This window comes from Leopardus geoffroyi, chromosome X, assembly GCF_018350155.1.
Source record: "Leopardus geoffroyi isolate Oge1 chromosome X, O.geoffroyi_Oge1_pat1.0, whole genome shotgun sequence".
NCBI lineage: Eukaryota > Metazoa > Chordata > Mammalia > Carnivora > Felidae > Leopardus > Leopardus geoffroyi.
Window position 1 is genome coordinate 20939206 of NC_059343.1, and position 20795 is coordinate 20960000.

At 40.2% G+C, this 20795-nt stretch overlaps 1 protein-coding gene across 2 annotated transcripts in view; it reads left to right on the plus strand.

Annotated features, from left to right (window-relative positions):
* Window positions 1–20795, plus strand: part of POLA1 (DNA polymerase alpha 1, catalytic subunit) — a 305107-nt gene that overhangs the window by 184237 nt on the left and 100075 nt on the right. For both annotated transcript variants that reach the window (XM_045472141.1, XM_045472140.1), the window contains exon 35: window positions 13160–13276. In XM_045472141.1, the coding sequence (XP_045328097.1) occupies window positions 13160–13276 (117 nt within the window). The remainder of the gene's footprint in view (window positions 1–13159; window positions 13277–20795) is intronic.

Sequence of the window (20795 nt, forward strand, 5' to 3'; positions counted from 1 at the left end):
CCCAAATGAATACCATTTTTCACCTATCAGAATGACAAAGATCCAAAAATTAAATAGTAGGTCATATAGGTGAGGGTGTGAGGAAAGGAATACTGGCATACACTGTTGATGGGCGTGAAAACTGGTATGGCCTCTTCTGACCACAATTAGGCAATGCCTATCAATATTTGACATGAATGTGCCATTTGACTCATCAGTTCCAATTTGGGTATGTCTCCTTATAGATGTACAGTTACTTGCGGGTATTGTCAAAGGTCACGTACAAAGATATTCTTTGCAGTGTTACTGGTAATAGTGAAAGACTGAAAACAACCTAATTGTTGATCAGAAGAGGATTCATTGAGTTATTACGATCATACAGAATTCTGCACAGCTAATTAAAAGAACCTTGTAGGTCTATATGTACTTATAAAGTGTAATTTCCTCCACTTTTAAGTGAAACAAGTTTAAGAAGAGTATATATGATAAATTTCTACTTGTGTTTTTAAAAAGAAGGGGAGAGGGGCTGGCTCAGTACAGCATGGGATTCTTGATCTCGGGGTCGTGAGTTCAAGCCCCAGGTTGGATGTAGAGATTGCTTAATAGAAATTACTTAATAAATTTTTAAAAAGCGGAGAGAGTTCATGATATAACAAAAAAAATGTTTACTTAACCCATTATATCCAAAACATTGTTTTAATATATAATGAATGTTAAAAATATTTTATATTGCCTTTTTCAACTGTCTTTTGAATTTGCTTTATCTTTTACACTGGCACCACATCTCAATTTGGACTAGCCACATATCCAAGTATTCAGGAAGCACATATAGCTCCTGAGTCCTGTGTTAAGCAGAATAGGTGTAGAGAGTAAAGGGTACTGGGCTAGAATCTCAGAGACCCAGGTGGCCCTACAGCCAATTGCTGTGACAGTGTGCAAGGAATTCACTTTTTCCTGGGCCTCATTTTCTCCGATAGAGTATGAAGGATCAGACTAGAGCTCTCAAGTCCCTTCCAACTTTGATACTTAGAGTTCAAATATATTATTTCATAGTATTTACCAAAGTCAAAAATGTAGTTGTGTTTTCTTTCATAGACCCTGTTTTCACCACTCCTGAAATTCTGTTACTTTTGTAGGGACTCTTGTTATTGCTAGAGTAAGATTTCTTGTTTATTGGTTTCTTTAAAAGGAGAACGTTAACTCCGCTGCCTGTGTGATGTCAACCAAGTAGAGTTGGTCAGTTCTTTCAGTAGAATTAAGTCAGGTTTGAGGCTTTGCTAATTCAGATGGTGTATGGAGAACTTGGAAAGAGTAGAAGAGAAAGTCATATCAACAGAGTCTAAAGAAAGAATAAATATTGAAGGAGAAAAGTTGAGAGACAAGTTTTTAAGGTACAGTTCTGTGATAAAATTCATTCTTCAGAAGATAACAGCCAGTAGTTGTCTTTGAACAAGAGAGAAGGAGAATAATATGGACATTGGATCTCAGCCATGACTACACATTAGAATCGCTTTTTAAATTCCCGATGCCCATTCTGTACCTGAGAATGGTGGTTTTCAAAGCATGGTCCCCAGACTGCCAGCGGCAGTATCACCTGGGAGCTTGTTAGACACTCAAATTCTTGGGCCTTATCCGGAGACCTGCTGAATTGGAAACCCTGGGGTGGTGCCCAGCAGCCTGTGTTGTAATGCTCCCCTGGTAAATCCAATATGCAGTCAGAGCTGAGAATTGTAGAGCTAGAAGGTTTCCAGGGCAGCGGTAGCAGGTGGCTTTCATGTGGAGTGCCAGCTTTCATTCTGCATCGGCCATGGGCATGGACTTAGAGATGCCGTGCAATTTGCCTGCATTGCGGGGTTTGGGCACTTTATTGGCATTATAGGGACTTGGATGGATTACAGGATGGTGCATTTCACAAATAGAAGTCAAGTGTCTTATCCAGTCGGGGAAAAAAAAAAAGAAGAGACAGAGACAGAGAGAAAAGGGAATAAAAAAAGAAAAGGAAAAAAAACAAAAAAACAAAAACGAACCGAAGCCACAAAAGGTTGGGGAGGGAAGGGAACAATATACTGGGTAAAATGTTTCGTGTGAAGAAATTCCAGCTAGATTACAAAATATTTCATTTATATATAAGGGTTTCTTAAAGAAGTTCAAGTGTCATGGGGATTTTAGGCCCACTTTATGATCTATCATCAGTTCTGTTTGATCAAAAAGTACTGAAGGCTTGTTCAACCCTTTATCATTTGGCATTAAAGGATATATTTCCTCTTAACATTTAGACTTTTGATAGGAATGCGCTTAATACAGGTATGGTAAATTCAGAATGAACTAAACCAGAAAATAAAATATATTTTCCAAATGTAAAGAAGTTGTCACTGACTGAGAAGGAGTTAATGTGTCACATTCTTTTGATTTCCACTCCTCGGGAGAAATCACAGCATCTGTAATTTTGGAGGCATATTCTGAAGAATGTTACATCGTGATTTCTCCAGGCTGAATCTTAGAGGTCTGCCTGGGAATTTTCAGCCCTGACAAAATAAGAATGGACCCATTAGAGGATCAGGTTCATTTGATTTTTCAAAAGTTAGGGGAAATATGCAGATCACTTCAGAGAGTCCTTCCGCTCTGCCTTGTCGTGAGGCAGATGAAGGAAGGCAGGCTGGGCTGTGTTGCGGGAGCATTTGGAGCTTCTTATTCTTTGAGATCTCGGCAGTGTAAAACTTCGACAAGCCCTTTCTGTGTGTTTTTTTTTTTTTTTTCTCTTCCCAAAATATTCCATTTTACATGGGAAAGTCAATTTTGATAATTTCGAAAAGCTAGGCATTACAACAGAATTTGTTCCTCTTAGGAAAAAACAAAAAACACACAAAAAAACGCTCCTTTACCATGCAGTAGAACCTGCCAGTCGTACCTGGGTAAAAACAGTTCTGATAGAACTTTTCCAATCATCACATTTATTACGGAAAAGATTAACATACTATTTGTGAGACCATGTTTATCTACTAAAAATATGATTTTGATTTTTTTATTAATTTCATAGTGCTCAGTTTGTATTTTTAGCTTGTTTCATGAATTGGGCTCTGCGTATAAAGTGGTTTTCAGCACACTGGTAATATTGTTGAGTATCTTCCTCAAATAGCAAGCATGCATTTCAACAGCTTTTTGGACAGAACCACAGTTAATACTTTATTTACAGGAAAAATGTACGGTTTTTAAAATTGTTAGTTTCTCATCTTCTGTTTTTGGCATTTACGTTATGAAACTTCATCTCGGCATGTAGACTTACCTTGTACTGCCAAAAGGAAAGAAGTGGCTTTTCTGCAACGCTAAATAGTTTTGACTTTATTGTCTGCCTCAAAACAGCAGCTGATACCAGAAAAATGCCGTCTCATCATTGGGCCTGGGGTGTCCAAAAGAGGCAGGAACCAAATGACTGTAGCTCCCTGTCTGCCCTGGCCCTCTCCTCTTTTCTCTCCGTTTTCAGTGCCGTGAAGAGCAGGAGAACAATATTCTGCAATTAAGGATTCCATTAAGTTGAAGAAAAGAGCAAATGGGGGATGTTTGTTCTCCAAGCTGAAAAAATTTGTCTGGGTGGGGGGGAGAGGGGTAGTGGTATAGAGAGAGGTGGGTGGAGAGACGAAGTCAGGGCTGTTTGTTGAATATACTGTTAAGGACTGTTACCATCCTAATTAATCAAGTTAGAAATTACAGCTGTAGTCGGTTTCCCCCCAATTCTTGTTATCAATTTTCTTCTCTTTTGAGACAAAGCAAATATAAATTTTGTGTTCATTTGTCATTCGTTCTTTGACTTCAGCATCTCTGAAAATAACAATGTAGCACAAAAGCCCAGTATTTACCTAGTTGTAATGTGGGTTGCCATGGTGTTTTGCAAATTATTGCAATTATGTTCACCATGCGAGTCGCCCTTGGTAACTGGCGAAAAAACTGATAATCCTGTTTTGAACAAAAGGTCAAATTGCTGAATAGAAAGTCTTGATTAACTAAAAGATGTACAAAGTGGAATTATTTCCTACCATTCAGAAATAGTTCTTGATCGGGTTTGGGGGAGGGGGTGAGTAAGTACATCTGATTACTGAAGTACAAAGCATTGAAAGGATGTTGTCTTGAGCCTTTCATGTAGTCTTAATGGTGGCTTTTTTGTCAAATTTACCCATTTGCGGCATTGAAAGAGGCAGCTGCATTTAAGCTGGAGAGACGGTGCTTTTTCAAGGGTTCAGTGCAAGGAAAGTTCTCAGCAGTATCTGCAGTTTACTAGTAGCCCCTGGTCTATTAAAACTGATGTGCCGCATTTGAGCCCATTGCTCTCGGTACTTGTGAACCCCTCTGGCTGATGATCTAATAAAGTGCTCTTACTGGACAATCTCTGATCAGCTACTTAGAAAGGAGCTGGGGGAGGGGCGGGAGGGACCCCCTTACAGGCAGTCAGACGTGGTGTAGGCCAGACGAGACTCAAGCGAGTGGCCAAACTGAAAGGTTTGTCCTGATGATAATCTGTGCTAAGCTGTGATCACAGTTTTTCTTCTGGAGGGAAATCTTAATTTTATTCATAGTTGACTAAAAAATGAAGATTAGAAATGTCTTTTTGAAGTTCAAAAATCAATCTTTGTGGATTTGTTTCTTAAATTATGGGCATCTAGAAAATGTACGGTCTTACATTTAGGGAAAACCAAAAGTTTCCCAGGTTACAGCCAAAGGTCAAATGGATTTTATCTCTTCTGGATCTGCCAGAGCATCTGGGGGGAGTGAATTTCGAAGGCAGGGGGTCTCTTCTTTTTTTAATGGCCACCTGAAAAATCAGTTCTCAAAACTTTTGAGAGTGTGTGAAAGTGGCATGAAAGGAAAGCAAACCTTAACAAGTTTGTGGGTTTACATTCTACATCACCTAGCAACCCCCTGGCTCGGCCAGATCTCTTGTCTACCCTTAGTTCTGTTTACAGACTATTCAAACGGCCCTTCGAAACCATGAAAGATATTCAGTTTCATTAGTACCATTCTCAAGGAGAAAATAATTAAAGTTAAATGAACAAACATTGCCTGGTGATGGTTTGAACTCCATTCTGATTTTCAGATGCCCTTTGAGGCTCTTGCATAGATAGTTCAGTTTTAACATTTGTTGTTCAGTACCCAGAGGCATATCACATTAAACCATACCAATAAATTACTAGACTGCTAACAAACAAACAATAAAAATTACTTTTCGCTAGACTTCAGCAAAGAAAAACTCTGCTGATAAGGTTCTAGGCATGCCCACCTGTTTGAATTTTTTTTAATTTGATTCCTATCCTAGATATCGTATGTACATTGAATAAAGGCAGCGGAGGGGGTGTGGGGAACAAAGCACCTCTGTTTAAAACGGATTTATAACCTACCTTCAGAGATCTAACATCATAACAAAAAGTATTCCGATGAGAATCCATGGAAGGCTGTGTGCATTTTAGTGAGTGGCTTAGTTTCATAAATGATTCTACTACTACTAATCCACGCCCTGCCACTTTCTACTTGGGAACTGCTTATGTGCTTAAATTGACCTCTTTTTAAAATTTCTGAATTAGTAAAAAAAAACAAAACAAAACAAAACATTTTTTTAAATGAAAAAAAAAAACATTTTTTCATGTGCTTTTTTTTTTTTTTTTTTTTTTTTTAATTCTCATAAGCACGTTCCCTGAGAATTCATCTTGGTAACAGCCAAGCACATGAGACAGTTCAAAATATTTTTCACATGTATTAGTGATTTGATTATATTGAATGCTCTTGGCAAAACTTCTCTTCCTTCATTAATAACAGCTTTCTAATTATAAACGCAGTATGTGCAGAAAGTATAGAAACAGAAGTAAAACTACAGACAACCTACGATGACATTTTTGGGTAGTTCCTTCCAGTCTTTTTTTTTTTTTTCTGTGTACGTACTGATGAAACTAAGGCTTGAACTTACTTTTGAGGTTTTATTAGTGTGTGTTCATAGCAAAGGTGATTTTTTGTCATTATTGAAGACTTGAGAGGCAGGGGTGGACGTGCAAGTAATGAGCAATATTTCTTAGAGGCTCCGTCACTATAATATTAATTAATAAGCAACAGAGTAGCCATTTTACCATCTCATTCCACTCGATTCTCTCTCTCTTCCTTTTCCTTATTGAAATGTCTGTATTCCTTAACTGACACATCCGTCTATAACCATTGATGGTGGAAAGTCGGACATTCGTCGCAGTTGGAATATTACATCCCCAAGTCACTTGTAGCTTCACATAGGGAGGGGAAAAAAAGTCTTGTGCAAAGATTTCTAATACAATAGAGATTAATGGAACGTGGAGAGGAAAATGCTTTCAGTTTCTCATATAAAGTGAAAGCAGGGCAGCCTGGAAATGTTGTATTCTTACTGTTTGTATTTTGTTAGATCTCTAACATCCACAGTACATGGCTGGGTTGCATGAGCTCTTTGTGCTTTGTTGACAGTTGACAGACAAAGCAGAATTATTCCTGAAGCAAGGTACTGTGTACTTAGTTGTGACCTATTATAGCCTACGAATGTAGCTTGCTTTTGAGTTGGATGAATAGGGAGAGTATTTTAGAGAATAGGCTTGAATATACTAAGAGAGGTTTTAGCTGCCCACACAGAAAGATACATGTCTTCCATTGAACTCCCCCCCCCATGTAATTTTCCTTATAAAATCATTTTAAGTATATTTTCCCTGGTTGCTTGCATGGAGACAATTTTAACTGTTCTAGTATTGTCCTACAGTGGTAAAATAAAATTGCTGGTAATTGTTGGCTTTCTCTGCTCACAGTATAGCGGGAGAAGATGGCTTGCATGGGGCTCTTTAATGTACCTCAGGGACATCTTCTGATGCTCAACCTCTGATTGCAAATTAAAATAACAAGGCTGTGGTATTGGATTTGATGTGAGGCAAAGCAGAGCAACTTGCTAATTTATCATGTAATATACAATTGCTGAGGTTGGAATTTGTGCACTTGTGGTGCTATTCTGTGTGTTTAAATGAGGACCACTGTTTGCATCTAACCTATCATAACAGTTTGGGAGTGCTCCATTATCCTTTCAGCAAACTGATGGCAGAGTCTGGTCTTCACACAAATGATAAGATCAATAAGTTTCAAATAACTTGGATGAAATGACATGTGACTGTTCATTTAAAGAGATATCTTACTTTAAAAATCAATTTGGGTGATATTTAAAAGTTTTCCATTGACAAGGCACTTTCCACTTCTGTTTTGTTTGATAATTTTGTTAAAAATATTTTTGTATTAACTTCAGTGAATAGTTTATATATGTATTTTTCCTGATTTGCTCTTTCATCTCCTACCATGGCACCTCTCTGAGACTTAATAATCACTCTTTGACAGGCCAGCATGCTGCATTGTAGAAGATTTAACTTTAAAAGCAAAATTATGTTCCTGTTAAAACTTCCCCTGGAGATCTTAGGAAAATTTTCTCCCAGTTTTGGGTGCAAATGTGGGTCAGAAAGCAATTTGTTTTTTGATATTTCTGGAAATCCCAAATCACAACATGTCATTCTTGAAAAGCAGCTGTGGGCCCATACTGTGCACGGTCTGTAAGACCCATTTTATACTGGGGATAATTCTATGACAGAAAAAAGTGACTGCAAGGGAGCCCCAGAACATTTATAAATGGTTTTGGGTGAAAAGCGGATCTGGTTCTCAAAGTGTGTAGAGTTTGGGTAGAGGAGCAGTTAATGGCTGTTACAGAAAAATAGTAATGATATGATGAACTGTGGAAGAGCACGTTTCCTGGCTGCTGTTCCTGCACTCCTGGAGAGCCATGACAATTTCAACTAAATCATACGTCAGTGCAGTACTGGGGGGTGTTGTGTCTTGAAAATCTCTGAATCCTGAAATAAAGCAGAGACGCTTTCCTCTTCCCTCACCATCCATTCTGCCATCTACAACTTCAAATCTAGTACAGTTTTGCCAGGAAAGACCTGGAAAGTTCACTTGCATTGACTGCACAGTTCTATTATTTTGCGATCACATTGAAAAGCACCTCCACCTAATCTAACCAGTTATCCATCATCGTTGCTCTCTATTTTTGGTAACACCAGGTGGAAACCGACCAGAATCTTCCCTGCTTGGAATAATGCGTCTTCACCAGTGCATTGCCCCCTGTAGCCCAGCACTAATGTTCCCCAGTAGTGGAGGCGTGTGGAGGGTAATAATGATAGCTTACATTTAATGAACATTGTTGTGAGCTCTGAACAACTCTAATAGAGTAAATATTATTGCCTTGTGTTTTGTAGATGAGGAAACGGAGGCTCAGAGGAAAGTTCAGTGACTTATGTAAAATTACCCCATAATAACTGGGTGGGGAGAAGCTGTGTTCAAGTGCACCTTTTCATAATTTCATTTCTGTATTCTTCATGGAGTGTGAACCTTTGCCCCAAGGGGAGGACACTACCAGATCCACAGTGGGTCATCCCCTGGGCCTGAGTTTCCAGTTAGGGAAGTAAAATAAGATTGTTCAGGGACAGTACAGAGCATTGTATGCTCAGTGGCACCAGGATAGAGGGAGAAGTTTCTGGATGGTGGGGAAGTTTCACAGAAGAGTGGAAGTAATGCTCAAGGAATGGCCATTTTAGGCAGAGATTCTATAGCTTAAGCCAAGGCAAGGAGTTGGTAGTAGGCAAAATGTGGTGGGGGCGGTGAGTAAACCAATTCAGTGGGGCGAAGGGTTTGGGTAAGGGAATGTGAGAAAGGGAGATGGGATGAGCCTGGAAGAACTTGAAAGCCAGACCAAAGCATACCTTCTCTATGGAAGGCTTACCACTGGAGGGGAGGGAGTGGAGGGCCCTTGGGAAGCTACGCTGGGCAAGTCTTTACACTGGATGTGGGACAGAGTGGAGTTGGGGAAACCAGGTAGGAGGCTATTAGAGTAGATCGACCTTGAGGTCTGGGCTTTGGCGGAGTTGACGACAATGGGATTGCAAGGCCAGTTGGACAGATTTGGTGACTCATTGGAAGAGGGAGGAGAAGGACCCACCATATATTTGATTCAAAGGTATGAGAACGGTGCATTTTTCTTTCTCCTGGGAATTTTAAGCCCTTATTATTTTCTATACGTTTGCTCCTGTGTATTATTTTATTGCTTCTGTTCATTCATTTATTCAGACTTTTTTTTTTTGAGCGCCTCCTCTGTGCTACCTATACAGGTCTGGATGATTTCTCTGTGTGCATCCTTCTAAAAATACAAATGTACACAAGTGAGTAAGTTTGTGTTTAAGGTGCAGCTACCAGGAACGCCTCAGTTACAAGTGGAAATCGATCCCTTTTTAGCATGTGCAGACAGAAACCATTTTAGTTGAGACCTCAGAAATATAATTTAGCAATCAGAACCAATCAGCATTTGACACAGTTTCGTACACAATGATTTCAAGGAATTAGTGATGCTGAAACTAAAGTAACAGGTGACAGATCTTTGCGTATTTTGGTAAAGGTTTATTTTGCTGTTGGACACGCTGGCTTCACCTCTTTTGAACCCCCTACTTATAAATGTGGTTAAAGTAGGCATCTGAAAACTTAATGACCTTATTCGTGTTGGTTGTGACAGTTTGGCATTTACATGTGGCATTGCATAATAAAATGACATATTTTGTTGGCAGGCTTCCTTAGGGTGGTTCTGGGGATTTTCATAAAAACCAGCCCTTTTTATAGGTTGCACTTACAAAGGAGTATACTTCGTTAAATTTTTTGGCCATTGACTTGGCAATGTAACTTTGGGCTGTAAGTTTTTTCCCATCATGGGAAATGAAAATAAGCTCAGTTTTATGTTTGTGAGCGATGCTTCAAAGTGAATTTATTCAATGCTAGTTACTTGCATTTGCTTTGTTTTTTATCACCCATTAAGGGCATAATTTAATATGAAATCTTGTAACTAAGACTGGCCCCATCATAGAATATTTTCAAAGGCTCGGCCTCCTTAGTTTTAACAACACAGATGTTTCTTTCAAGGTAGATACAGCGTAGTCCATTAATATTTGCTGGGGGAACAAAGGGTTAACCAAAATGTACTTGACAAAGTCAAATGGAAGCAAAGCATGTATTGAATATGATTAAGGTCTATTTCCCCCACAGAAGAGTTTTGTTTAAAATAAACCATGACCAGAAGCTTAATTATCAAAATGAAACAAGAAGAATCAAGAGTTACAGGCTCCTATTATTGTTTTGCAGCCCTAGTTCCCTTCACACAGTTATCAGCATGTGTAATTTCCATGCATAATAGCACTAGTTATTGTTGTCATTTGTAAAGGGAGATTAACAGATAGTAAGTACAAACAAACCCAAATAAGTACTGAATAGAGAGGTGACAAAGAAGAAAAGACCTCTTTAATGTTAATTATAACTGGTAGGAAGTCTAGACAAATTATATTATCTGTTTTCTATATGATTTGGAAGGACATTTAGTTAGTAACTGTGTCAGAGATAGAGTTAGGTGTTTGCTTTAGAAACAGGTGAGGTGACAATTTAGCATCTCCCTGGTTGGCAGCTTTCTAGTGAGTCATGAAGCTCTAGCAAATTGATGGAATCAAGTTTCTAAAACATCTGACGAGCACTTGAACTTTTTGAATGGTATCTTTTAAAAATTAAAGAGTAATTTTAACTTCCAGGTTCTATCCCAATAATTAGTAACTTATTGTCTCAAAGCATGATCGTTGTTTCCTGTCTGCTTGCTTTTCTAAAATTGTGTTCACAACCGTGGTTGGCATTATTAGCTGGTACCTATTCCAAAGTGTGTAAAGCCTCAGACAGCAACTATAATGTAGCAAAGCCAAACGAACGATAAAGGACTAGTCGAGTCCTGCATTTTTCATACATGGTCTGCTTGAATTCTACTGTTTCCTTTATTAATGTGCCTAAACAGGTACTTTGGGAAACAGCTGGTCTCGCCGTTAGTATTTATAGGCTTCATTTAAAATTTAATACCTGCTGCTGTCGGCACCACTTACCTCCTTCTGTGTCCCCCATGCCCAGGACAAGCTAAACAAACCAAAGTGTCTGCTTTCCTTAATTCTGAGGGGCCATCGATTGTGAACTACACTCTTGACTTCACAGTGTTTTTAAAGGAAACGTAAATATGTCATTCAATGTACATGTCATTTGTCAATGCACCTGAGTTTCAGGAATATTAAAATGTGGCCTCAAATCCAGAAAGTATAGCTATAGGCCCTAGTATAGGCCCTAAGATTTAGAACAAATAGTTGCCTGTGACTCAGAAGCATGGTAGTAGTTTGTCTCAGATAGGTAGGATCCACACAACTCCATCCCTTTTCCGTGTTGTTGGGCATTTATGGTTGGTACCGTACAACTTAGTTCTTAAAGCCAAACCATACTGAGTTGCTTTTCATCTTTGTGTGTGTGAACCTCGCTTTCTTATTTAGGTTGTCATTTCCTGAAACTCTCTACCTGGTGCTTCTTTGGCTACTCCCTATACTATTTAATGTAATTTTGGACACATATTAAAGGTTTTATAAGGACTCCTTGAGATCCTCTGTCTGAAGAGTTTAAATATTAAAATAGTTCGGCGTATTGATTGAAGATAGGAATGAAGTTCCTTATGAATGTATTGACTAGATGAATTTTATCATCTTCAAAGGTAGTACATTTTCTTTCACTCAAAATATTCTAGAGTATACTTTCTTTGGCTGTAAAACCCATAACTGGAACTGAACTGATTTTGGGTGCTCTCTCTTGAGTCTGGTTGTAGTTTCTTCCAAGAAGAACCTATTCTCAGGAATGAGGTCACACGGCACAACAATGAGTGGGGACATCCTGCAGGTTTGGACTAAAGCCACGTGGCACTGTTAAGTGGCAGGTGAAGGTCCCCGATGTAATTAAGCAACATTTGTGTGTATACTGCTCTTATCTAGGGGAGGAAAGACCATTGCTGATTCTAGAAATGGGGAACGGGGTTAAACATGTCATTCATTGTTTTCTTCATCACATCACTCATAGCTCTCTGGCCTTCATTCTTCTCCACATGTTGTTCCTTCTGCCTCAGTGGCCTTTCCTGCTTTCTCCACCTACCAAACTTCTACTCACTCTTCAAGACCATCTCAAAAGTTGTGCCTCTCCAAATACTCCAAGGTGCAAAGACAGTCGGGTCCCAATTTGCCGCTGCCTCGGTGGGAACACCACGCCACAAGGGAATGCGCCTGTTCACCTTTATACCGCAGCCCTTCAGCCTGCTTTGCTTAGCCTTCCTATGCCCAACACACTGAGCACTAAAGCCACAGATCTTGGGGCCCTTCCTAAGAGCACCTGAACTTTGCTCCTCCCCCTTGTGCGGTTTTGTCTCCCTCATTCAACAGATATGTTTTCTAGCAATCACGATACCACTTTAAGATAACAGGCGTGTTGTTGCCACACTTCTAGGAAAAAATTCGAACAAGGGCAGCAGGAGAGGGTAACTGAAGAAGGAAATTGAGAAGAAAGTCTAAAGCCCAGTGCAATGGGCAATGACTAATTCAGACCCCTGGAGAAGAGTGTTCAGTTGAGATTGTCCTTGAAAACATTGCAGCCAGTTTTATGCCTCCAGAGAATGTGTGTAGAAGAATCTGCTTTAATTTTAAATAATTGCTTACTTTAAGTGTTTCTTTGATGCCAGGTACAGCTCTCAGCATGCTAAGTGTATTACATCATGACAACTTGTAAAGTAGGTCTAGGTACTGTTGTTGGACCTACTTTACAGAAAAGGAAGCTGAACACAGCATTTAAGCCACTAGCCAGTGGTCAGTCCGCTGTTGGGAAAGGCATTCATTTCTACATGGTATACTCTTTCCTTTGGTAACAGTCTTTACTAGTGCCCAAAAGGCCCATCAGTTTGCATTCTGTGTGTCATCATGTAAGCTTTTACTGGGAGGCTTTGCTGTAAGCATGCGTCGGGGGTAGATATTAAGGAGAAGGGAAGAATATTTCCCGGGATTTTTTTTTTTTTTTTTTTTTTTTGACGTGTTTCCTAACTGTTAAGGTTGGGGCATAGGTCTAAGTGACATGCCAGGGAAGAAAGGTAAGGAACTATTTCAGAACCTCTAAGGAAGGTTTGAGGGAGAGGAATCTGCCTTGATAACGAAGGAGGTTTTTACATGCATTTGTTTGACGGTGGTGATACAACTCCAGTGTTCTCTTTTCCGCTCTCCAGGGCTGGTTGATGTGTGAGGAGCCAGCGTGTCGAAATCGAACTCGGCGCCTTCCCCTTCAGTTCTCCCGAAATGGGCCTCTTTGCCAAGTCTGCAAGAAAGCTACGCTTCGGCCAGAGGTAACAGTCACGTGATGCTAAAGAGCTGTGTAGACAGACGGGTTGGGGGTCTGTGTTCGCCTGCTCTGGGAGGGCACATGTGTGCTATTTGCTCTCTGAATACACCCTACTACCACACGCATGTATTTTTAAAAATTCCAACTTCAGAGAGATAAATGCTTGATTTTTTTCACCTCATGAACAAGACTATATTTATATCTAAAAGAGAAACTGACTAGTTCTCATAGGAATCACTCCGATTTCCTTGGTTGCCACTTCATGATTACACAGAAGAAACTGCTTTTGCAGAAACCGTCGTTCTCTTTGGATTAGGTCTGAACCCCTTTTGTAATGGCCACAAAACCTCCCACACCTGCGCCCTTCAGGGTTCATTGCATTTGTGCGGGATTCCGTTGTTTTTAAGGGACAGAGTAGATGAGCAGCTCTCCAGCTCTTTCTCTACCTCAGGACGTACACCTGAGGGAGGAGGTCGGCTCTCATTTGTGATTCCCAAGTAAGGAGCACATAGTCTGGAAACAGCTCGTAATGAGGATGCTTTCCTTCTGTTCCCCCTTGGAGCATCAGCAATCCAAGTGGCATTTCACAAACTGTAGGGAAAGGAATATTTGAAGGTCTTCCTTGCAGAGAGGGTTTCGTGATCAGGTACATCTAGCAAACTCTGGGCTAGCCAGAGTTAAACAAGCTTATTGCAGATTGTCTGAGAACCTGTAATGTGATAATGTGCAGTCAACCTCACCAATACAGGACTGTAATGTGCCTCACTTTCCAAATTTGGCCTAAGGATTTGTAAGGATTTTGGTGAGAAGAAAGTGGGAACAGGGAACCTGTTACTACTACTTTTCTTTTTTTTTTAACACAGAAGCAGAATTCTGTAATCAAGTCTTAACTTCAGATCTTTTCACTGAAAAGAGTTGATACAAAGGGTAGTTTTAGGAAAATATTTTAAAGTTCTCATGGCTTTTAATTTTAAGGTAACAGATCACTTCACAAAATTTGGTGAGAAGTCAGTAACTACAAATGGCTACTACCATTGTATGCCGCCTTGTTCTTTTGCATTGCCGTTAATGTTTTTTTTTTTTTACATGCTTTCAGTCATGATGAAAATAGGATTTTGTATCATGTTTATCTTTTGTCAAGCCTCTGTCTGTGTTGCTGCATCATTTTCAGTACCAAAACCAAATTCAACCATTTCTTCTGTTGGGCATTTTAGGCTACCTTCACTCTCTTTATTAGAAAATTGTGATAACTCTTTTCCTGCTTACGTTATTTTTGTTGTTATTTGAAATGTTTTTTGAGGACAAATTCTTAACCGACAGTGTATATCAAAGCGCCTAAATACAATATGATCATGATTCATTTTGCCACACTGCTTTCCTAATGGGTTATCCCAATTTAAATGGTAGCCAGTACTTGATGAGTGTACCAATTTCACCACTGCCTTTGTAGCATTTGGGTGTTGTCATTATTTTTAATTTGGTAAGTATAACTGTTCCTTGCCTTATTTTGTATATCTTTGATAATTAGCAAAGTAGAATATAATTTTTTAACAAAACTATGGAACACATAGTGAGAATTAGCTGTTGTGCTAAGTCGGTCTCGTCCCACCCAGCACTTGGATTAGCAGCTGCAGGAAGAGAAAAAAAGTATATGTGTAGTGTGACTCATCACTCCACTTGTAGACTCCAGAGGAATCGCCTTGCTTCGTGAACCATTGTTGCCTTTGAGACCTTTTAAACAGCTAGCTCATCAAATCAAGTTCAATGAAAATTGAATTACTTCTTAGAAAGTCAGCTGATTTTATGATTCCATTCTTGGTGAGAGAAAGTAAAAGGAGAACGGATAGCTAGTAGATTGGTAACCTTCCAGTTAACGATGATGTTATTGATAGTTAGGTTATCATTTCTCATGTAGTATCTTTTTTAAAAATGAATGAGCCAACACAGGCATTTTGAAGTACTTTTGTTCCCCCTTCATATCCTTGACCTTAAAGTGGTAACATTTTAGGCAGGCATTTACCAAGGTTATCAGCTACTCTTGCCAGGGAGGACCTTTCATGGCATAGGGTCATATTGCATGGGTCATATTCCTGCTCAGAACATGACCCTTTGGGATACCTGGAAGTTCAGCACATCCTGGTTGGTGATACCCTCTGTAGCTGCTCCTCACAGGGACGGACCTTGACAGTGGGCCTGAGCCCGAGCCCACTCTTAGGCATTCCATTTGGAGTTACTAGTGATGAGTTGAGCATTTCTTAATTCTCTTTATGAGGTTCCTGCGCTTTCCTAGTAAAAGGAAAAAGCTGTATCTTTCCAGAGACCATTCCAAAGAAGCTCCAAAATCAGTGGTAGAATGGACAGGATCATTGTACTTACTCTAGGGTTTTCTAAAGTGGCCATTTTGCAGGATTATGCTTATCTGATCCTTTAGTTCTAGGGTGCTGCGTCTCAATCATACATTACTTTCATTTAATAATTATTTATTGAGGGGTACCTGGGTGGTTCACTTGGTTAAGCATCCAGCTCTTGATTTCAGCTCAGGTGATGATCTCGCGGTTCATGAGTTCGAGTCCTACATCAGGCTCTGTGCTGACAGCACAGAGCTTGCTTGGGATCCTCTGTCTCCATCTCTCTCTGCCCCTCCCCTGCTCACTTGCATACTCTCTGTCTGTCTCTCTCTCTCTCTCTCTCTCAAAAATAAACACTTAAAAAATAATCATTTATTGAATACCTGTTACATCCTACGCACTCTGCTTAGGGCTAGGGACAGAACAATTAACAGGACATTTCCTTATTTATAAAGCTAGTTTCACATTATGTAGATTATATAAAATTGATATCTGTGGTCAAAAATAGGCATTTGTAAATATCTGGACAGAAGCACCAGAGTTTTGTGATGTTGGACTAGGTAGGGGCTTTAAATACGTTGTTCAGCTTTGATGGGAAAGCCAGTCTAGTCCCTACATAATAAATCTACTTTCATTTGGTCCGGGGTTGCATTTGGCTTGAGTGCTTTACAGGATTGACTTGGTATGAAACCTGGCTCTTCTTCTGACTCCTATTACCAGGGGGACTCGAACTCACGAACCGCAAGATCATGACCTGAACCAAAGTCAGTAGCACAACTGACTGAGCTATCCAGGTGCCCTGTTCTCAGGGTTTTAGATATATCTCTCTTCTCAGATAACTTTAGGGGAAAAAAAAAATCACTGAAGTTTTTTTTTTACGTTGATAAGAATTTAACAGTATCCAAATTGCTGATTATTAAAAATACATTCTCGGGGCTCCTGCGTGACTCAGTCAGTTGAGTGTCCAACTTCGTCTAAGGTCATGGTCTCACAGTTTCTGAGTTTGAACCCCACATCGGGCTCATTACTATTAGTCTGTCAGTGCAGAGCCCATTTCAGATCCTCTGTCCCCCTCTCTCTGCCCCTCCCCTGCTTGTGCTCTCCCAAAAATAAATAAATATTTAAAAAAAATTAAAAATATATTTTCTGAGTATTCTCTGTTACATAGAAAGTCCACATAAATACAGGACTGAAAACCTCGATATATACAAAAGTTCCTAAGTCAAAAGAACCCTCTTTCACACTGGAGGTAGAGACAAGACTTTGCCAAGTTCGAGAGTAAATATTTTAATATGTTTTTATTTCAAGGACATGGTTTTGACTTCTTAAGACGGCCAAATCTGTCTGGCTGTGAGACGAACCCACAGGGAATTCTGTATCATGTAATTCACCAAAACCAGAGGTTTAGTTTGTTTTGTTTGGTTTGCAGTATAGAGCTAAGATTTCAAACTAAATTAAACTTTTACTCACAAACATTTCTCTTCCTGATGTGGAGATGAGAAAGCATCTAAATGTGATTCCCTAGGCCGTGACAGAAATCACTGGGAAAGGTGCACAACCCCTGGTGTAAGGCATTGTGGTAGATCCCTCTATTCAGTTGTTTACCAACTAAATTTCTTGAAGGCCACTTACAAGGAAAGCAGTAGAATAACTTCTGGTTCTACTTCAAGATATCTTTAGTGTTTCTCACGTTATCCTCAGTTGTAAAATTGTGAAGATCTTTTATAATGGAAAGTGTATACCACACAGGGCTCTGGCCTTCAAAGGAGAAGAAGGGTAATAATGAACTTGCAGCCATTGTGTGTTACAGTTTCAAAATGGCTGAGATTGAACAAATTGTTGATTTGATAAGTAGATTAGGGACAGTGAGAATGTTGCCAGGCTACCTGAAACAGTGTCTTATTTCTGCATAAAAAGAAAGCATGAAAATAACTGTGGTCTCTTAGGGCAGTACTTATGAGTTCTGCAGGAAGAGAACCTTACAGCTCTGATAAAAAAAAGTCTTAAACATCTATACCTAGTCCTCGGTTATGCTCTAGGAGAACATGGATTTTTACCATGAAGAGTCTTTGGACTTGTCCGTTGTGATTTTGATCTACATGTTTGCTGATGCAGAGTTCACTAAATTCTACATACAGCTTCTCTTACCATGAAGCAGATGCTAGCCTTCTTTTTCAATATATTTTTTCATCAAGGTGAAATTCACATAACAAAATTAACCATTTTAAATTTTTTTTTTTCAACGTTTATTTATTTTTGGGACAGAGAGAGACAGAGCATGAACGGGGGAGGGGCAGAGAGAGAGGGAGACACAGAATCGGAAACAGGCTCCAGGCTCTGAGCCATCAGCCCAGAGCCTGACGCGGGGCTCGAACTCACGGACCGCGAGATCGTGACCTGGCTGAAGTCGGACGCTTAACCGACTGCGCCACCCAGGCGCCCCAAAATTAACCATTTTAAAGTGAATAATGCATTGGCATTTAGTACACTCATAAATGTTGTAAGACCACCATTTCTATCTAGTTCCAAAATGTTTTCATCACCCTAAAAGAAAACCCTGTACCATGTAAGCAGTTTACCCCATTCCTTCCCTTCTTCCAGTCTCTCGGAACCACTAATCTGCTTTACGTCTCTATAGATCTACCTATTCTGGATATTTCGTATACATGGAGTCATATAATATGTGACCTTCGGTGTCTAGCTTCTTTCACCTAGCATGTTTCCGAGGTTCACCTGTGTTGTAACCTGTGTCAGTACTTCATTCTTTTTTATGGCCAAATAATAGTCTGTTAAATAGATATACCACTGTGTGTTTATCTATTCATCCGTGCACATTTGGGTTGCTTTTTTCAATATACTTTCAAGTTTATTTTATTTTCATTTGCTAGACAGATCTTACATTTGGCCTAAATTTGTGTTCTGTGGCTCTGTTGGTCCTAGTTCAGCTGAGTGGTACTGTGTAAGGCTACACTGGTCCTTTCCTCTCTTCCTGTGTTTGATAAGCACTTGCCCAGCACCAGCTCTACCTGCTTTGAGAACTTTTTAATTTTTTTTTTTTTTAATTTTTTTTTTTTTCAACGTTTATTTATTTTTGGGACAGAGAGAGACAGAGCATGAACGGGGCAGGGGCAGAGAGAGAGGGAGACACAGAATCGGAAACAGGCTCCAGGCTCCGAGCCATCAGCCCAGAGCCCGATGCGGGGCTCGAACTCACAGACCGCGAGATCGTGACCTGGCTGAAGTCAGACGCTTAACCGACTGTGCCACCCAGGCGCCCCGAGAACTTTTTAGATATTTGAAGGTAGCTCTCTTCCTGAGCCTTCTCCTCGGCCCAGTTTTCCTAGGTCTTCAACCATTTGTCTAGTGCTCTGCTTTCACAATAATTACCCTAGTCTAGAGTTTGTATCCCGGCCCTTCAATTGCTGTCACTAGCACTAGTATGGAGCACAATAAACCTGCTGCTACTGACTTTTCTAGGTAGTAAATATCTATGAAGTCAATTTAAGGTTGCCTTGACTCTCTTGGCATCCATATTCACAGTGTCAATTCCTTTTGATCATTCCCTATACTAAACACGTAATTTTTTTTTTTTTTTTTTTTTTTTTTTTTTGTACACGCAATTGCCAAGCCGTGCTTTCCCGGGTTTTCCAAGTGGTTTATTTAGACCTGTGTGTACGACTCCATTAGTAGTGTATTAGTTTCCTAGGGCCGCTGTAGTAAAGTACCTCAAAGTAGGTGACTTAAAACAAGAGAAATTTATTGTTTCAGAGCTCTGGAAGCTAACTAGAAGTCGGAAATCCAAGTGTCAGCTGGGCTTTCCCCCCCTGAAATCGGTAGGGAAGAATCATTCCTTGCCTCCTCTAGCTTCTAGGAATCCTTGGTGTTCATTGGTCTGGGCCTATAGGCGTGACAGTGCAGTCTGTGCTTGCGTAGTCACGTGGCCATCTTCTCCTGGCGTGTTTCTCTTTGCTTCTTCCTGTAACAAACACCAATCCTATAGGTTTAGGGACTGCGCTAATCCGGTGTGATCTCACCTTAATTTGATATTCTGTGCCAAGACCCTATTTCCAAATAAGGCCACTTTCACAGGTACTGGGGTTTACGACTTCAACATATCTTTTTAGGGACCCAATTCAATCCATAACAACTCGGAGTTACACTGTGTTTAGCAAAACGGAAACCAAAAGTAATGGTAGCTTAACCAGAGTAAACATTTAATTCACTCTGACTCTTTCATTTTTTATCACATGACAGAAGTTCAGGTGTGGGCATTCCAGGATTGTGATGGTGGCTCCTTGGGGTCATCAGATGCCCAGATGCCTCCTGCACTTCTGTATCATCAGCAGTGCCAGGCTTTTATCTTCAAGGTCACAGTGTGGTCTGAGGTGGCTGCTCACATTCCTTCAAGCCATCAAGGGCTAGAAGACAGAGAAAAGGTTGAAGGGTCAAAAAGATACACCTCCCAACCAAGTCAGTTCTTTGAGCGGCCTTTCTGGAAGTACCAACCGACACTTGTGCTTACATTTCGGGGACCAGAAATTAGTCACATGGAGATAATCGCTTATTTTGTTACTGAAGAAAAAGAGTAGACTGGACATTGGGGGCCAACCAGCATTCTCTGTGACCGAGACCATCACTTGTTGCCTGGCTTTGCCCAGCCCGTCACTGTCCCATTGCGGGCATTTTGGATCCTGATTCTGCCATGCGCCAGCCTCTTGGCCTCTACCCATCTGATCCTATGATTGGCCTTCCCTCTTTTATCTTCTCCAAAATATTGACGTGCATGTATGCATATACCTGTGGATAGATGCCTTCATCCAGGTGGACTCTGCTCCATTTTACTCAGCACCCTTTGTGTAGGACTGTTCCACCAGTTGCTAATTTCCTTGGCTTCTGGCTTCCCCTTCTCCACAAGGGGTTTCACCCCGGGAGAAAACCACAGCATTACTGATCAGATGCTGATGGTCTCATGGCTTTATAACTATTTTGGCCCCTGGAATGAGAAATCAGGGTGTCTTTCTCCTTTGACAATCTGCAGTTTAAAGCAGTATGTTTAAGAATGTGCTTGCATTCACTCATTCTCTACCAGAAGCCATGTGCTTAGGGAGAGAGTCATACAATTTTTTTTAATAGAGTTCTTGCAGTTGGTCAGGAGAGAGTGTGTAAAACTCTACG